Source organism: Neolamprologus brichardi, chromosome 18 (assembly GCF_056152115.1).
Source record: "Neolamprologus brichardi isolate AB-2024 chromosome 18, ASM5615211v1, whole genome shotgun sequence".
NCBI lineage: Eukaryota > Metazoa > Chordata > Actinopteri > Cichliformes > Cichlidae > Neolamprologus > Neolamprologus brichardi.
The window spans coordinates 2,939,860-2,955,239 of NC_142121.1; the positions used below are offsets into that span (position 1 = coordinate 2,939,860).

Sequence of the window (15,380 nt, forward strand, 5' to 3'; positions counted from 1 at the left end):
TGTACTGTTGTGTAAATGTGTGTGTAAAGGTGGATGACTGCCTACTGCAAATGAAATCTAACCATGGCTACAAATAAATGAAGCTGACGTGAAACACAGCCCTGTTTTTATTACTGTTTATAGATATTAGAATTGATGATCATCATTTGAATGATTCTTAAAAAGGCTTTAATGAATCCTTCAGTCTGAAACCAACTTGGAACAAAACACATTAGAAGATGTGGGAAAGAAGCACAGTGTGCACATATTTTAAACACACAACAGAACCACATGTGTTTGTTTCAAAGAAGATTTTTACTCTAAATGTTGTTATATATGATTTTGTTTTTTTAACTACTTTGTGTGCAATTTATGAACTTTTAAAATATTTAACCATATTATTATTTTTATTTTTCTATTTATTTATAGTATAGTAAGAAACCTCGGAGTGTTCCTGGATGGCTCTTTTAAACTTGATGTAGTGAAGTAGATTCTGGGGTAGGATTTTACATGATGTCCACAAACGCACCACTAACATCCACACCTTCCCAGTTGATAATTAGCAGGCTTATAAGGAACAGCTGCGCTTCACTACCAGAAGGAGGCATTTGGCAGTCTTGTCCATCCAAGGTGGCTGAGAGCATTAGGTAGCTAAGCACTGCAAATCTCTCAAGGAAAGCTACTGAGTTTAGTATTGCCCTTTAGAGTGGTAAGTGGGACTCTTGTGTTCATCATAACGTGGCATATAGTAGGGTGGACTTGTTTGATATGTTTATTGATTAGAATTCAAATATCTCAGTGAAGACAGAACAAAGATTTACCACAAAGCAAGAAAGCATGAGACAAGGCTAATCAAAAGGTATTGGCTGAAGCATTTGCTTATTACGCCAACCCTTTTAACAAAAGATCTTTTAGCATGCAGCTCCTGTACACAGGGCTCGAAGCAAATAATAAAATTCAATTCAATTCAATTTCATTTATATAGCGCCAAATCACAACAAATGTCGCCTCAAGGCGCTTCATAGATACAGAGAGAAAAGCCCAACAATCATATGACCCCCTATGAGCAAGCACTTTGGCGACAGTGGGAAGGAAAAACTCCCTTTTAACAGGAAGAAACCTCCGGCAGAACCCGGCTCAGGGAGGGGCGGCTATCTGCTGCGACCGGTTGGGGTGAGAGAAGGCAAACTGTTCTTTGACAACTGTTTCCCTCCTTGGTTGCATGTTTGCACTATACTGCTGCTGTCTTGTCATGCTGTTTTGTTGTTATGCGATGCTTTTATAATGAACAGTAATTTGGGGTGTATTTGTTTTATGTAGATCTTTTACTAATTTGTCTAACGTTTTATGCTTTCTTTTATTGTGTTAGTGGAGGTGCGGCCGCTTGTTGAGGGGCGAGGCACATGAGGTGGAATCCCCTCCCCGATGCATGCGAGTGTACACACCGGGCATAGGTAGATTGCACCGTTTAGTGTGAGTGAGGTCTGCAGTGAAATCACACGGGTGAGTAATTGGTGGCACCCTTGGGCACTCCTCCCTGTAGGTTGCCTCCTCAAGTGGCCGGTCTCCACCATTTTGTTTAGTTATTCTTTTAACATGTTGTGATTGTTTTTAGGGTAGCATCGTGGTAGGGAGTCTGGTCGTTTTGTTAATAAAGTGTTTTAATTATCTATTTTGCCGCCTCAACCCTGCTACCTTAGGTGCCTTTTTGATTTTATAATTCTATGTTTTTAGTAGTAGTACTTAATAAGCTTTGATTTGTAAAAGTCATCTGTCTCACCTCTGCCGTTAATAACGAGTCTGTGGGCTTTGGTAGCCAGTGTAATACTTACTTTGGCTAGAGAAATCTTTCCTGGGGTGTAACTCCCTCCCCCAGGTGGCGTTGTCAACATCTTAGTTACTGTCCCCGGTTATTCCTCATCGCGACACCACATTGAGAAACAGGTGTCCACTGTGGTAAAAACACAGCTTTTACCAGTTGCGTCAGATTTCCAAAGCAAAGCCGTTCCTTCCTTTAAAGGACCTTAAAGCTTATCCACGCATTTATTACATCCAGATTGGACTACTGTAACTCCCTCTACTCGGGCCTCCAACACTCTTCTCTTTGCCGGCTTCAGTTAATTCAAAATGCAGCTGCGCGTCTTTTAACAGGTACGAGAATCCATGAACACATAACTCCAATTTTAGCCAAATCACATTGGCTCCCTGTTAAATATTGCATAGATTTTAAAATTCTTTTGTTCACTTTCAATATTCTGAATAATTTAGCGCCCACCTATCTCTACTACTCCACTTATACAATCCCAACAGAGCACTTAGATCGTCCAATCACAGGCTCCTAGCACAACCTAGGTCTCGAATGAAGTCGCGAGGAGACCGGGCCTTTGCATCCGTGGCACCCAGACTCTGGAATAACCTCCCTGTTCATATTCGTACTGCCGAGTCGATCCAGTCTTTTAAATCACGTCTTAAAACTTTTTTTTTTTACTTTGGCTTTTGATTCTGTCTAGTTGGCTGGTCCAGCTTGTTGTGTTGTTACCTATTGTTTGTTGTCCTCTTTCATTGTTTGTTTTAACTGTCTCATGCTTTTACTGACTGTGAAGCACTATGGTCAACACTGTTGTTTTAATATGTGCTATATAAACCAATTTTGATTTTTGATTTGATCCATGTAACTGTGTCACTATATAGGAGCATAAATATTAACTCAGTTTGGTGTTTCAGAAAGTTGCTGATCTCAGACCTGCACAGCTTCTGTTTTAAACACTGAATGTAGTCAGCTACATAAAGTGAGATTTTCTCTGACACAATTAAATAAAACCTGATGAAGGTCAAAGTTCATCACTTGTATGTTGAACTAAAAACATTAATCTGGAATTCACACATACTGTGTTTTGCCAATATTGTGTTTTTTACCATCAAGTCATTGAGAGTCCTTCATACCAGAGTAACCAGAAAGGATAATATATATTTTAAATATAACTATAACAGAGTCTCTGTGCTTCATCTGAGGATGATGTGAAAACTTCTAGCATCACACAAAGTAAAGGTCTCTATCACACTGCTCATGAAATGCAGATTTGTCCATCTTCTATTTTGGGCGTATAGTGGAGGTCTGAAGATTTCCCTCTGAGGAAGCTGCTGGTGAAGGTTGCGAGTTCTGCTTGATCCCTGTGGTGACCTTCAGTTCCTGATGTTTCTGAAATGACACATCAGGAGTCTTCCTCCGTGGGTCAACAGAAGCTGTGATAAATGAAAGGGAGGACATTTCTCAAACACCTGGACCCAGGAAACCCAGCTTGGTCCTCATGGTCACCTTCACTTGTTGTTCCCCAGGGTGAACGTACCTGTTGATGATAATGTGGACTTTGGACCCTGTTATTAAATGAAAAGAGCAAATTACGTCTATGAAACCTTTTGTCATTGTATTGATGCATTCTCAATCATCCAGGAAAGGAAATCTCCAAAAGTTGATTCTTTTCCTCTGGATGTAGTGTTTTCAGTGGGAGAAACGTTTCGTCACTCATCCAAGTGACTGAAGAGACTGAAGAATTCACTTGGATGAGTGATGAAATGTTTCTCCATCCATCCATCTTCATCCGCTCTATCCGAGGCCGGGTCGCGGGGGCAGCAGCCTAAGCAGAGAGGCCCAGACCTCCCTCTCCCCAGCCACCTCCTCCAACTTATCCGGGGGAACACCAAGGCGTTTCCAGGCCAGCCGAGAGATATAATCTCTCCAGCGTGTACTGGGTCTGCCCCGGGGCCTCCTCCCGGTGGGACATGCCCGGAACACCCCACCCAGGAGGCATCCTTGTCAGATGCCTGAACCACCTCAGCTGGCTGCTTTCGATGTGGAGCAGCAGCGGCTCTACTCTGAGCCCCTCCCGGATGGCCAAACTTCTCACCCTCTCTCTAAGGGAGAGGCCAGCCACCCTTCGGAGGAAGCTCATTTCCGCCGCTTGTATCCGCGATCTCGTTCTTTCGGTCACTACCCACAGCTCGTGGCCATAGGTGAGGGTAGGGAAAAAGCAGAGATGAGATTCTGAGGCCACCAAAGTGAAAGCCCTCCGCCACTTGGCTGCGCCTAGAAATCCTGTCCATAAAAATTATGAACAGAACCGGTGACAAAGGGCAGCCCTGGCGGAGCCCATCACCCACCGGGAACGAGTCCGACTTATTGCCCGCAATGCGAACCAAGCTCTTGCAATGGTTGTTCAGGGATCGAATGGCCTGTAGCAATGGGCCAGACACCCCATACTCCCGTAGCATCTCCCACAGGACACCCCGAGGGACACAGTCGAATGCCTTCTCCAAGTCCACAAAACACATGTAGACTGGTTGGGCAAACTCCCATGCACCCTCAAGTATCCTTGAGAGGATAAAGAGCTGGTCCAGTGTTCCACGACCAGGACGAAAACCGCATTGTTCCTCCTGTATCCGAGGTTCGACTAGCGGACGAACTCTCCTTTCCAGCACCCTGGCATAGACTTTCCCAGGGAGGCTGAGGAGTGTGATCCCCCTGTAGTTGGAACACACCCTCCGGTCTCCCTTCTTAAAGATGGGGACCACCACCCCGGTCTGCCAGTCCAGGGGTACTGCCCCTGATCTCCACGTAACATTGTAGAGGCGTGTCAACCAGACAGCCCTACAACGTCCAGAGCCTTCAGGAACTCGGGGCGGACCTCATCAACACCAGGGGCTCTGCCACCAAGGAGTTTTTTAACTGCCTCAGTGACCTCGCCCCTGGAAATTGGCGGGTCATTCCCCTCATCCCCAGACTCTGCTTCCTCCTCGGAAGACGTGTCAGGGGGATTAAGGAGGTCCTCGAAGTATTCCTTCCACCGCCTGACAATTTTCTCAGTCGACGTCAGCAGTGCTCCGCCAGCACTATACACAGTGCAGGTAGAGCACCGCTTTCCCCTCCTGAGACGCCTGACGGTTTGCCAGAATCTCTTCGAGGCAGTCCAAAAGTCTTTTTCCATGGCCTCTCCGAACTCCTCCCACACCCGAGTTTTTGCTTCAGCCACTGCCTGGGCTGCATTCCGCCTGGCCTGTCGCTACCTGTCGGCTGCCTCCGGAGTCCCACAGGCTAACCAAGCCCGATAGGACTCCTCCTTCAGCCTGGTGGCTCCCTTAACCTCTGGTGTCCACCATTTGGTTTGGGGATTACCACCACGGCAGGCACCAACCAACTTGCGGCCGCAGCTCAATGCAGCAGCTTCGGCAATGGAGACGCTGAACATGGTCCATTCGGAATCAATGTCCCCAGTCTCCCTCGGAATGCTGTTGAAGCTCTGCCGGAGGTGTGCATTGAAGATCTCGCGGACTGGGGCCTCTGCTAGTCGTTCCCAGCACACCCTCACTACACATTTAGGTGCACCGGGTCTGCCCAGCGTCCTCCCCCGCCACCTGATCCAATTCACCACCAGGTGGTGATCAGTTGACAGCTCAGCCCCTCTTTACCAGAGTGTCCAGAACATATGGTCGCAGGTCTGGTGATACGATTACAAAATCGACCTATGGTCTAGAGCATCCTGGTGCCACGTGCACTTATGGACACTCTTATGTTCGAACAAGGTGTTCGTTATGGCCAAACTGTGATTAGCACAGAAGTCCAATAACAAAGCACCGCTCGGGTTCAGATCAGGGAGGCCGTTCCTCCCAATCACGCCCCTCCAGGTCTTGCTGTCGTTAACCATGTGAGCATTGAAGTCTCCCAGCAGGACAACAGAGTCTCCAGGGGCAACTCCAGCCCACCCGGCACACAATGCACCCGACCCCTATGCCGCCTCCTGCGGGTGGTGGGCCTGGGGGAGGATGGGCCCGTGTCTCCTCTTCGGGCTGTACCACCACACCACCTGGTGTGGTGGTACCAGGCACTCGCCCTCGGGCACCCTCCCCGGGCCTGGCTCCAGGGCGGGGCCCCGGTAACCCTATCCCAGGCAGGGTAAACTGTTCCCTCGATGTTCTCTTCATAAGGGTCTTCTGAATCGCTCTTTGTCTGGTCCCTCACCCAGGACCAATTTGCCATGGGAGACCCTATCAGGGGGCAAAGCCCCCAGACAACATAGCCCCTGGGATCCTTGGGACACACAAACCCCTCCACCACGATAAGGTAGCGATTCACGGAGAGGACGAAACGTTTCTCCCACTGAAAACGCTACATCCCGAGGAACAGAATCAACTTTTGGAGACTTTTGTCAATGTGCCTTATTTCATTTAAACTTTCCATGTTACCAGGCTGTAGAGCGCTCTGTGTGAACTGAATCTAAAACTGTTTAAATCCATATAATTCAGATACTAACAGTAACTCTGGGTCTCTGTGGAGTCTGCTGCTGATGTCATCTCTGTCTAAAACAGGATAAGAAAAAATGAGACCTGTGGAATCATTGAAGCATAAAGACTACGGGAGTAACAGGTGTGCAGCATCGCTAACTAGCAACAACCCTCTGATACAGTGTGGCTAATCTAGCTAATGATCGCTTACAGTTAGAATGACAGAGATGACATTTTGTATAAAAACTGGTAAAACTGTTTAACAGGTTGTTGATCGTGTCGTGTTCTTTGTGTGTTTGGCAGCCATCATGAAGCTGTACGCGTCCATCACTGCTGTCAGTGTGAGAGCAGGACTTCTGTGTATTCTGGCTATCAAACAGCTCTAAAGAGCACACTGTTTGTTCTTTAAAACATTTATTTAATCACAGTTCAGTGGCCGTGATATCGCCACTCCTCTCTGTAATTCCACTACTAAATCACAGAATTTTACCTTGGATGTCAGGTTGTGTTTTTGTGCCAGCAAACATTTAAAACTGTTCTGACTTCAGTTCTTCTCAGACTGAACCATCAGGAGGATTCATACCTGCAACACCTGGAACCAGTCAGCTGGAGGCAGCAGCAGTTTGTCTCAGAACAACTTTATGGGAAAAAAGTAATCTCAGAGAGAGAGATACCAACCTCTGAACATGGATTCAAATCAATAACCTTCATCTGATCGACCTTTCAGGCTACACCTGTTATTTGTATCTGTCCACTGTAACTCAGCAAGCTGAAACTGACTCTGATCCACAAAGCAGGACCTCTGCTAACTGGAATGCAGCCGTCATTATCACACCTGTATTTTTCCTCCTGTGAACTAAAGACATCTGCTGTGGAACACACACAGACATATATATACACATGCAGACATACACTCAACGCCTTCGAAGCTTATTCCCTTCCGATGCTGACGGTGGAGGACCAGCGCATAGGCTGCAGGCCCGGATGTACTGTCTAATTCGGCTGTCTCTCACCCTTTACCCATCCCTGTTACTTGTCATGTGTTTCTTTGGTGTATTAAGAGTTTTTTCATGTGCAGAGGTGTTTTTTCTGTTCTCAAACTGATCTCCCTGTTGGAGCTCAGTCTGGGGGGAGTTATTTTTTTCTCCTTATCTTTCCTCATGTTGTGCATTTTCCATTGTTAGACCTCTCTGACCTGTCTTCCCCATGTGATGTTTTGTGTAATGTATGTATGGTCGGAGGGTAAGATGGCGCCGCCATTGCGTGCAATAGGTCGGCAGCCTTATGAAAGTTCCCCTTGTGGGACTAATAAAGGTATATCAATCAGTCAATCAATATAAATCTAATAAACTAATAGTTCATAAAGGACACAGACTCATTACTGTAAGATTCATTTTAATACTTTAATTGATAAATCAAAGAAAATGCTGGAGCTGCAACATGTTAACATGTGGTTAACAGATTAAAATTGATGCTCTCGTATTAACAGTTAACTTTCTATGTTGTGCTGATTTATTTGTCACAGTCTTGGTCATTTATTTTGAACTTTTTTGTGGAGGTTAAACTTTCTGTTATAAATTTACCTGTATGTGTATTTTAAATATGATCTGTGTTATTAAATGCAACAGTTTCAAATCAACCCTGAAGGCTGATTTCTTGTTCTGAAAGATGAGGATGTGTAACTGTGACACTAGAAGAGGTGTGGATCTTATTCTCTGAACTTTCTCTAAACTTATATTTTATGTGACAGTAACTTTGTATTTTCTGTTAACAACACCAGGGCCCACTGGGATGATGTCCATTAGCATGGATATTCTCTTCTTCCAAGACTTCTGCTGCCTTCCGTCCTCCATACCTGACAATGACGACTGACTGTTGTGTTGAGCTTCTCTCTCAAATCAAGTGTCCACATTATTCAGCTCATCAACGATTTTTAAGGAGAACATCCCACAGATGATGTTCCCACATGCTGGGATTGCCGTGTGTTACCCTGGTTGGACATCCACAGAGAAAGGTGAGTGTTAAGTGTTGCTCTCTTTATTATCATGCCACCACCAACATCTGATTTTTGTGATCATTAAAATCTTCCAAAGTGTTTCAGTTACATTGGGAACATTTGTACTAATACTGAACCATTCCTTAAAATCTTTTACATACAAAACATTTTTAAGGAACAGGTCACTATGATCGGCCACCAAGACGCTAAGCCGACCGTGGCGACGAAGGCTGTCATGATGTGACCAAGGGTCCATCCCCAGAGCCAACTGGCCGCCCCACAGTTTCCACAGACAGGGGAGGGGGGCTGGAGGCGTAACCAGCTGGAAGTGGGAGGTAAAGCTGGGAACATGACCGAAGGTCCGTCCCCAGAGCTGACTAGCTGCCCCGCGCTGTCCACACACAGGGGAGGGGACTGGTGGCCTATTCTGTGGAAAAGTCATGAGGGAAAGGACATGACCTCCCAGTTTCCCCTGCATGTGGGGGTTATGTCTGCAAAAAGCCTTCAGATGGGACCTGAGATCCCCAGGGCTCCAGGCCTCAGGAGCAGACTGAAGTGTGGAAACCCTGGGCTTCCTAGCGCTTACAGAGCATGCTGCAGGAGTTGGGTTTCCCTGGGACGACAATGGCTGCTGGTAGGTACCTACTCCTTGTATGTTACTGGTTCCACTTTTCTGTCTGGTTTCCTGTATTCTATTAATATACCTCTGCAGCTCTACACTAAACTTCCTGTTTTTCAGTCTGGCTGAGCACTTGGTTTATGAGTCAAAAGTGGCCTTGCTTTACAAGCCTTTAATATTAAAATACATAAAACAATATAATAAGAAAATAAGCACTAACAATATATATTGATCTTGTAACAGTATGTCCACAATTTAGACTGTTACAGGATATTTTACTATATTTGGCAGGAGTGAAGCAGAAGCAGAATTAAAAGATAATAACAGTCACAAAATAATAAGCAAATTACATCAATCATAATTATCTCATTAACCTACTCTGAGCTAATGCTGATTTTAAAGGATGAGAGAGGTTGGAGGAGAGAATAAGCAGATCTTGTGCTGAATTTTGTTTCATCTCAGTGTTTTGTGCTAATGGAAACAATCCAACAGGAAAGCAGGAATCCTTGAATATTCGATACTTCAGGAATACAGCGAGACCCACATCTTCTCAGTGTTGGGAGAAGCTGCAATCCAGCAGACAAATGATAGAAGTTCAAATCCTTCTTAGAATTATAATTCAACACAGCAAAAATGATGATGATGAGCAGAGATGGAGCCAAATCCAATGTCTATGTCCACTGTCTGGGCAGCTGCTTGATCCCTCTGGTGTCTCTGCCAGAATTTCCAATGGTGAATTTCTGGTATCCGATCATCTGAACTGCTGGAAACAGAACCTGAACATCTCTGAGGCTCCAATTTATGTTCTGACAAGTGTTCACTCACCCCACCTCTCCTCCCTCTGGCAGGTCGTCACCAATCACTGTGTTTCTGGATGTAAAATCCTTTTACCCGCTCAAAGATGTGATGACAGGGGAAAGTGAAGGAGACTTCAGCCTCTCTGTCTCACTTCTTCCATCAGAAACTTTTTGTTTTTTTATTGAGCTGAGATCAGATTTATGATGGTCACTCTGATAACTTCATATTGTTTCCTTTAAACCATTTTGCCACAGTTTCTGTACAACTGTGTGTTTAAACCTCAAGTTCGTCTCTTGAAGGTCTTCAGCTGCTCATGTTGCAGATCCACTGTGAGCTGAAATTCCAATGAAGCTGTTAGAAAAATCAAAGTTATGTTTCAGATTAGTCAATGAGCTCATTAGTTAATAACTGTGTAAGATGGTGTTATGGTCCCCTGATCCTCTGCTGCCTACCCACCATCTATCTTTCCTCCCTCTGCTTTCTATCTTTGTCTCTCTGTGAGTGTGGCATTTGTGGTGTGTGTGATGTTTGGCAGTTCTGCTGGTTCCTGCTCCTCCTCGGCTGGAGCACCTGCAGTAACTGATAATCAGTCCAGCACATCAGTTTGGAAGTATTTGACTCCATTTTTGACACAGAGCAGCTTTAATTCTGACATGTTGGATTTTCTCACATGAACTGCTCGCTTCCAGCTCTTTCACACCATCTTTGTTGGACTCTGTTGGACTTGGTTGTTCCAAAGCTCTATTTTTAACAGCAGGCATGGACACTTTGTGTTCCTACGAGGCTGCTGGAGCTGATTGAGGCCACTCAGTACAACACTGATGATTCCAGCAGACATGCCACAGCACATTTCAGAAGCATCCTTGAAGCATCTCTTTGCTCTGCACCACTAAAAATAACTCTGGATCTATTTTTTACAGAAGCTCCATCAAGCTGCACAAAACAGAGGAAAATGTGCAAAACAGAAGAAACAGCAAAGGAAATCCTGTCAGTGTTGAAAATAGAAGAGCCTGTGCAGACCAACATGTTTCTCTTCTAAAATACACCAGGTGTGGTTTGAAGGACGCAACAAAACCACATCAGAAAGACATCAGAGACTCATCACATCACTCGCTGGATTCACTGGATTATTTTTCTCTCAACATTATTTGGAACAAAGAAAACAAACTTGACTGGTTTGTGTCATTGTGGTGCTGCATGGCCCACTTTCTCCTGAGATTCAGTTCACAGACACATGTTCTGATAGTTTTCTTCACAATTTGCTGCTATAATTCAAAATTGATTGTGTGATTAATGATGGTGAGCCAGATGGGCCAAACCATGATACTATCAGCAGATGTTTCATTGTAGTGGTGGCATCATTGATGGGATAAATGGACTGGTGCTTATATAGTGATTTTCTATTTTCATGTGGACTAAAGTAGTGGGCTGACCAACAGACTGACATTAACATCAGAGCCGTGCTGCTAGTGTGGCTAAAAGAAAAGAGAAGAAGAGACAGTCATGTTGATATGAACATTAGAGAAACACATCATGGAGCTGAAATATGATCCTGCTTCCTCATTTGGACTCATTCACCTCAGCTGACACGTTCAACAGCAGACAGGTTTTTGTAGCAGTCTTTCTCACTGTGAGAGGACGGAGCTATCCCTACCTCATCTTTGGCTCTGGAACTAAACTGTCTGTAACAGGTAAGAACAAACATTTATTTTCCTTCAGTTGTTTTATTGTAGAAGCTGAAAATGTGTTTAAAGTCAGTTTCTGCTGCTTCAGGCTTTACATGTTAGTTTTTCATCATTAGTAGAGAATTCATCTGCAGCCATTGTTACAGAAGAAAAGCTCAATAATCTCTGAAAACATGTTGAAATCTCACTGAACAACTAAAGTTCTTCTTTATTTCTGCAAATATTAGTGATGTTACAAATATTTAGGATTTGATCCTCTCAGTGATTCTGCTGGTTTTTAACACAAGATCATATTTGATGATAAAATAATACAGTAGTACATTTGTAAATATAAATGAAAATGTAAACATGTTTTTAATATTCAAAGATAGATTCTATTGGTGATTTTTTCAAATATATTAATATATAAATTGACATGGATACTGATTAGGGACACAAAAAGTGTTTAAACAGTGAAGAAAAAATATAAATAATAAATAATATAGATCAAACAACAAAATATGAAATTGTTAAAGTCATGTTTGTGTTTCTTGCTTGTTTGATTTGTCAGTCTAAAGTAGAAATGAAGAAAAAATTCAGCAATGGTCATATTTCAGTAAATATTTCTTCAGAAAAATAATTTTTATGACGTTTCAGATTCTTTAGATTTTATATTATAAATAATGATGAATTAATTTATACTGTTGAAAAAAGGTATTTAATTTTCATTCAAATTGCAGCTTAATTACATTTAATTTGTGCATCAATTCAAACATACACCGTATATAATCAAAACAAAATAAAAACACAATAATCAAACTAAATAATAGATGTAGTGCCCTTCAAATTATTCCAATAACATTTTTAAGGATTGTGAAGTCTGTGAAAGAAGTATAGTATTGATTAAAACATGAATAAAACACCTGTTTAAAAACGGATACAAAAGTGGAAATTTCATTGCTGGAATTAAATCATGTTGAATTATTAATATCTCTGGTAGAACTTGTGTTTAAGATTGAAAATATAATTTAAATAGTTTGAAGACAAATCTATATATGCGTACATTTGTGATAAATAATATATTAAAATATCAGCAAACCAATATTTTATTTCATGATGTAAAGACACACTGAGTGTTCCTCATGTGAGCCATGATGACATGAGGTGATGACTGTGTTTGATATGAAGCTGAATCCAGTGTATGTAGTGAACTTTGTGCTGTATTGATGAGTAGTTTAGTGATCAGAGTCCATGTAGTTTCCAGGATCAGACTGAATGCAGTGCAGTGCTGGAAGCTGCTGCTGACTGTGTGAATGTGTGTCTGTGCTGCTTGTTGCTGCTGTCAAACTTCAGATGAGCAGGTAGTGAAGCCCGTGGTGAGCGTGTACCCAGCAGCATCCAGAGCCCACCTGGAGGGGAACAGCTCCCTGCTGTGTGTGGCCTCAGCCATGTTTCCTCCTCTGGTCCAGTTCTCCTGGAAAAGACAGAAGAAGAACGGCGGAGAAGCGGAGGAGCTGCCCCCTGCTGAGGGAGAGCAGCTGGAGCTCAGAGAGTCGGGACACAGCGCCTCCATCTTACTGATCCAGGAGCAGGACACCAACACATATAAATACAGCTGCTGGGTGAAGCACGAGGGGGGCACAGTGGAGGCCCAAACACAACAAGGTAATGAAGGCTTGGTGACTGTGTTGAGCAGTGATTCAGCTTCATGTGGAGATGCTGTCAAAGAGAGCAGAGCAGCAGAGGACTGACATTTCTCACTGCAGCTCCAAACATTTGACTCCTTTTCTGTTTCAGAGCTTCCAGCTCCAGCAGCCTCCTGTCCTCCAGAGAGAGAGCCAGCAGACCTGCCAGCTCTGCAGCCAGCTGACTGTAAGATCACCTGCTGCCTCTCTGCATGGACAGCTCCAATGTCCAATGAGGGAGCTGGAACAAGTTTAGGGTCTTAAAGTTGCACTAATTGATCAAATCTTCATCCAACAAGCTCTGATAAAGCCACTGTACACTAGCTGCTCAGCACCAAACAGCAGACAGACCATAATATGTCAGAGATCAGTTTGTTAGCTGCTTGTGGAGTTCTTCTGCCCCCAAGTGGACACAAACACTACATCAATTCATCCACTTGAAGAAGAAGCTGTGACTGTTTCTATTTGGACTTTTTCTCCTTGATCTGAGAGGAATAACCCGACTGTCTGTCTGTCTCTTTGTGTCTGTCTGTCCTTCAGTGTCCTTCCAGTCTCAGTGCAGGGTGAAGCTGCTCTGCCTGCTGTACACAGTGCTGATAGTGAAGAGTCTGGTGTACTGCTGTGGACTCTCTCTGCTGATGATGCTCACAAACAAGGGAGCGTCCACCAACTGCACACATGCTGACTGACTGTTTCCTGCTCGCCTTTTCTCACCATCAGATCTCATCAATTCATCTCATTCATCACTTTGATCAGTGTTCACAAATGTTAGTTATGATGTGTTGTGCTTATTTTGCCTTTTTCTTCAACAGTTAGAAGATCATCTGAAATAAATCCATCTTTACATGTATTGTTGCTCTGAGTTAGAATTCTTTTTGTACTTATTGTGACTTTTATTGTAGTAACAAAAATCATCAGGAATATTTTTATCACAAGTTTTCAGTTTGATTTGTTTTTGTTTGATTTTCAAATGTCAAACAGTGTAGTTGTGTTTGTGTGAATAATAAAGATTTCAAGATGAAGACTTTGATTCGACTTTCATTGTGTGATGAACAACAAGCCGTGTGAGTGAAGCACAAACTGACTGTATCCAAACTTCCTGCAGCAGACGGGCTGTGTGGCTTTCTGCTCTGCAGCCTCCACACCGTTAGCTGTGGCTTTTCACTTTAATAACACAATGACAGTTACAAGCATGAACTCTGCTTCAAGAATGATTCCAGGAAGCATCTGTGTTCTTCACCTGTGAGAGAAACAGCTCAAATCCTCAACTCAGAGCTGACAAATGAACTTTCATGGACTCAAAGGAGAGACCATGAAGCCCCTGCAGTCTGCTCAGCTCCCATTTTATTAGCTGAGCTGAGTTTTTCATTCTGGATATCACACACGTAAGAACAGATCAAGTCTGAACAGCAAATGTTGGAGAATCATTTTGAAGTGTTGCTAAATGTCCTTATTATTACAAAAACTACTGAATGATTCAGAAAATCGTTTCCAACAAGCAGAAATATGCAAACAAAGTAGAAACAAGGCAACATGAGTCATTCAGATGCAGATAACATATTGTCCTTATTTTGAAGAACACAGTCATGAAATCTTTCTGTGTGTCATTCATTGAGTTGAAGTGCCTAATAGAAGAGGAAAAGCAGAAATAATCAATGATAGCTGAGACATTGAGAACATGGCTGTATGCCTGCTATCATAACAGGAAACAAAGCACACAAACAGCAAACAGACAATAATGTGCTCGCAGGTTGTTGTGTCATTTTTGACATTTAATGAAGTCACAAAAATGTGTGCGACTCATTAAAGGAGTCTGTACGTGTCAGTCAGTGCTCTGTATTCATGTGTTCACCTCATTAAAGTCACTGAGACACTTTTCTCCTCCAAACTTACAGCACAGCTTCATATTTCACTGACTGATTCTTTGATTACATCCATTAAGGGTCACACAGTGAAATTAGTGCAAACTTACAAATGTGTTGCAACAATTTTGGCCTCCAAACTGAACTTTGAGACAAACAGTGAAGCTGTGAGCAAAAAGAGGCTCCAGTGTGTGTCATGGTGGAGGAAACTGTTGTATTCCCACATTAAAAACATGCTGATCTTATTGGATTTTTCCCTCAAAGTCTTTTTCCTCCTTTTTCTCTTCATCCAAATGTTCTAGCAGGCTGACTGTGAGTCCCTGTTTAAGCTGTACAGCAGAAAGTAACAGCAGTCAGCGGCCTCCACTTGACTTCATGACTTCAACCCCTCGCACAGTCACTTTCACTTTCTTCCTTCTGTCTTTTAGTCCTAAAATGTAGAACAACACCAGATCAAAAGATTTGTGTCCTTCACTCACATCTTCAAATGAGACCTTCCAT

The 15,380-nt window shown here is 43.3% G+C and overlaps 1 protein-coding gene across 4 annotated transcripts in view; it reads left to right on the forward strand.

The window, feature by feature from the left end:
• LOC148097293 (immunoglobulin lambda-1 light chain-like) overlaps nucleotides 1-13,706 on the forward strand; it is a 30,496-nt gene extending 16,790 nt beyond the window's left edge. Inside the window, exons 3-7 of one of the 4 annotated variants that reach the window (XM_087832292.1) lie at nucleotides 1,125-1,139; nucleotides 11,313-11,359; nucleotides 12,686-12,997; nucleotides 13,130-13,204; nucleotides 13,558-13,706. In XM_087832292.1, coding sequence (XP_087688418.1) covers nucleotides 1,125-1,139; nucleotides 11,313-11,359; nucleotides 12,686-12,997; nucleotides 13,130-13,204; nucleotides 13,558-13,706 — 598 coding nt within the window. Of the gene's footprint in view, nucleotides 1-1,124; nucleotides 1,140-11,214; nucleotides 11,422-12,566; nucleotides 12,586-12,685; nucleotides 12,998-13,129; nucleotides 13,205-13,557 lie in introns of those variants that run through there. The other 3 variants (XM_087832293.1, XM_087832291.1, XM_087832294.1) reach the window with 3 other exon arrangements.
• Nucleotides 13,707-15,380: the final 1,674 nt, after the last annotated feature.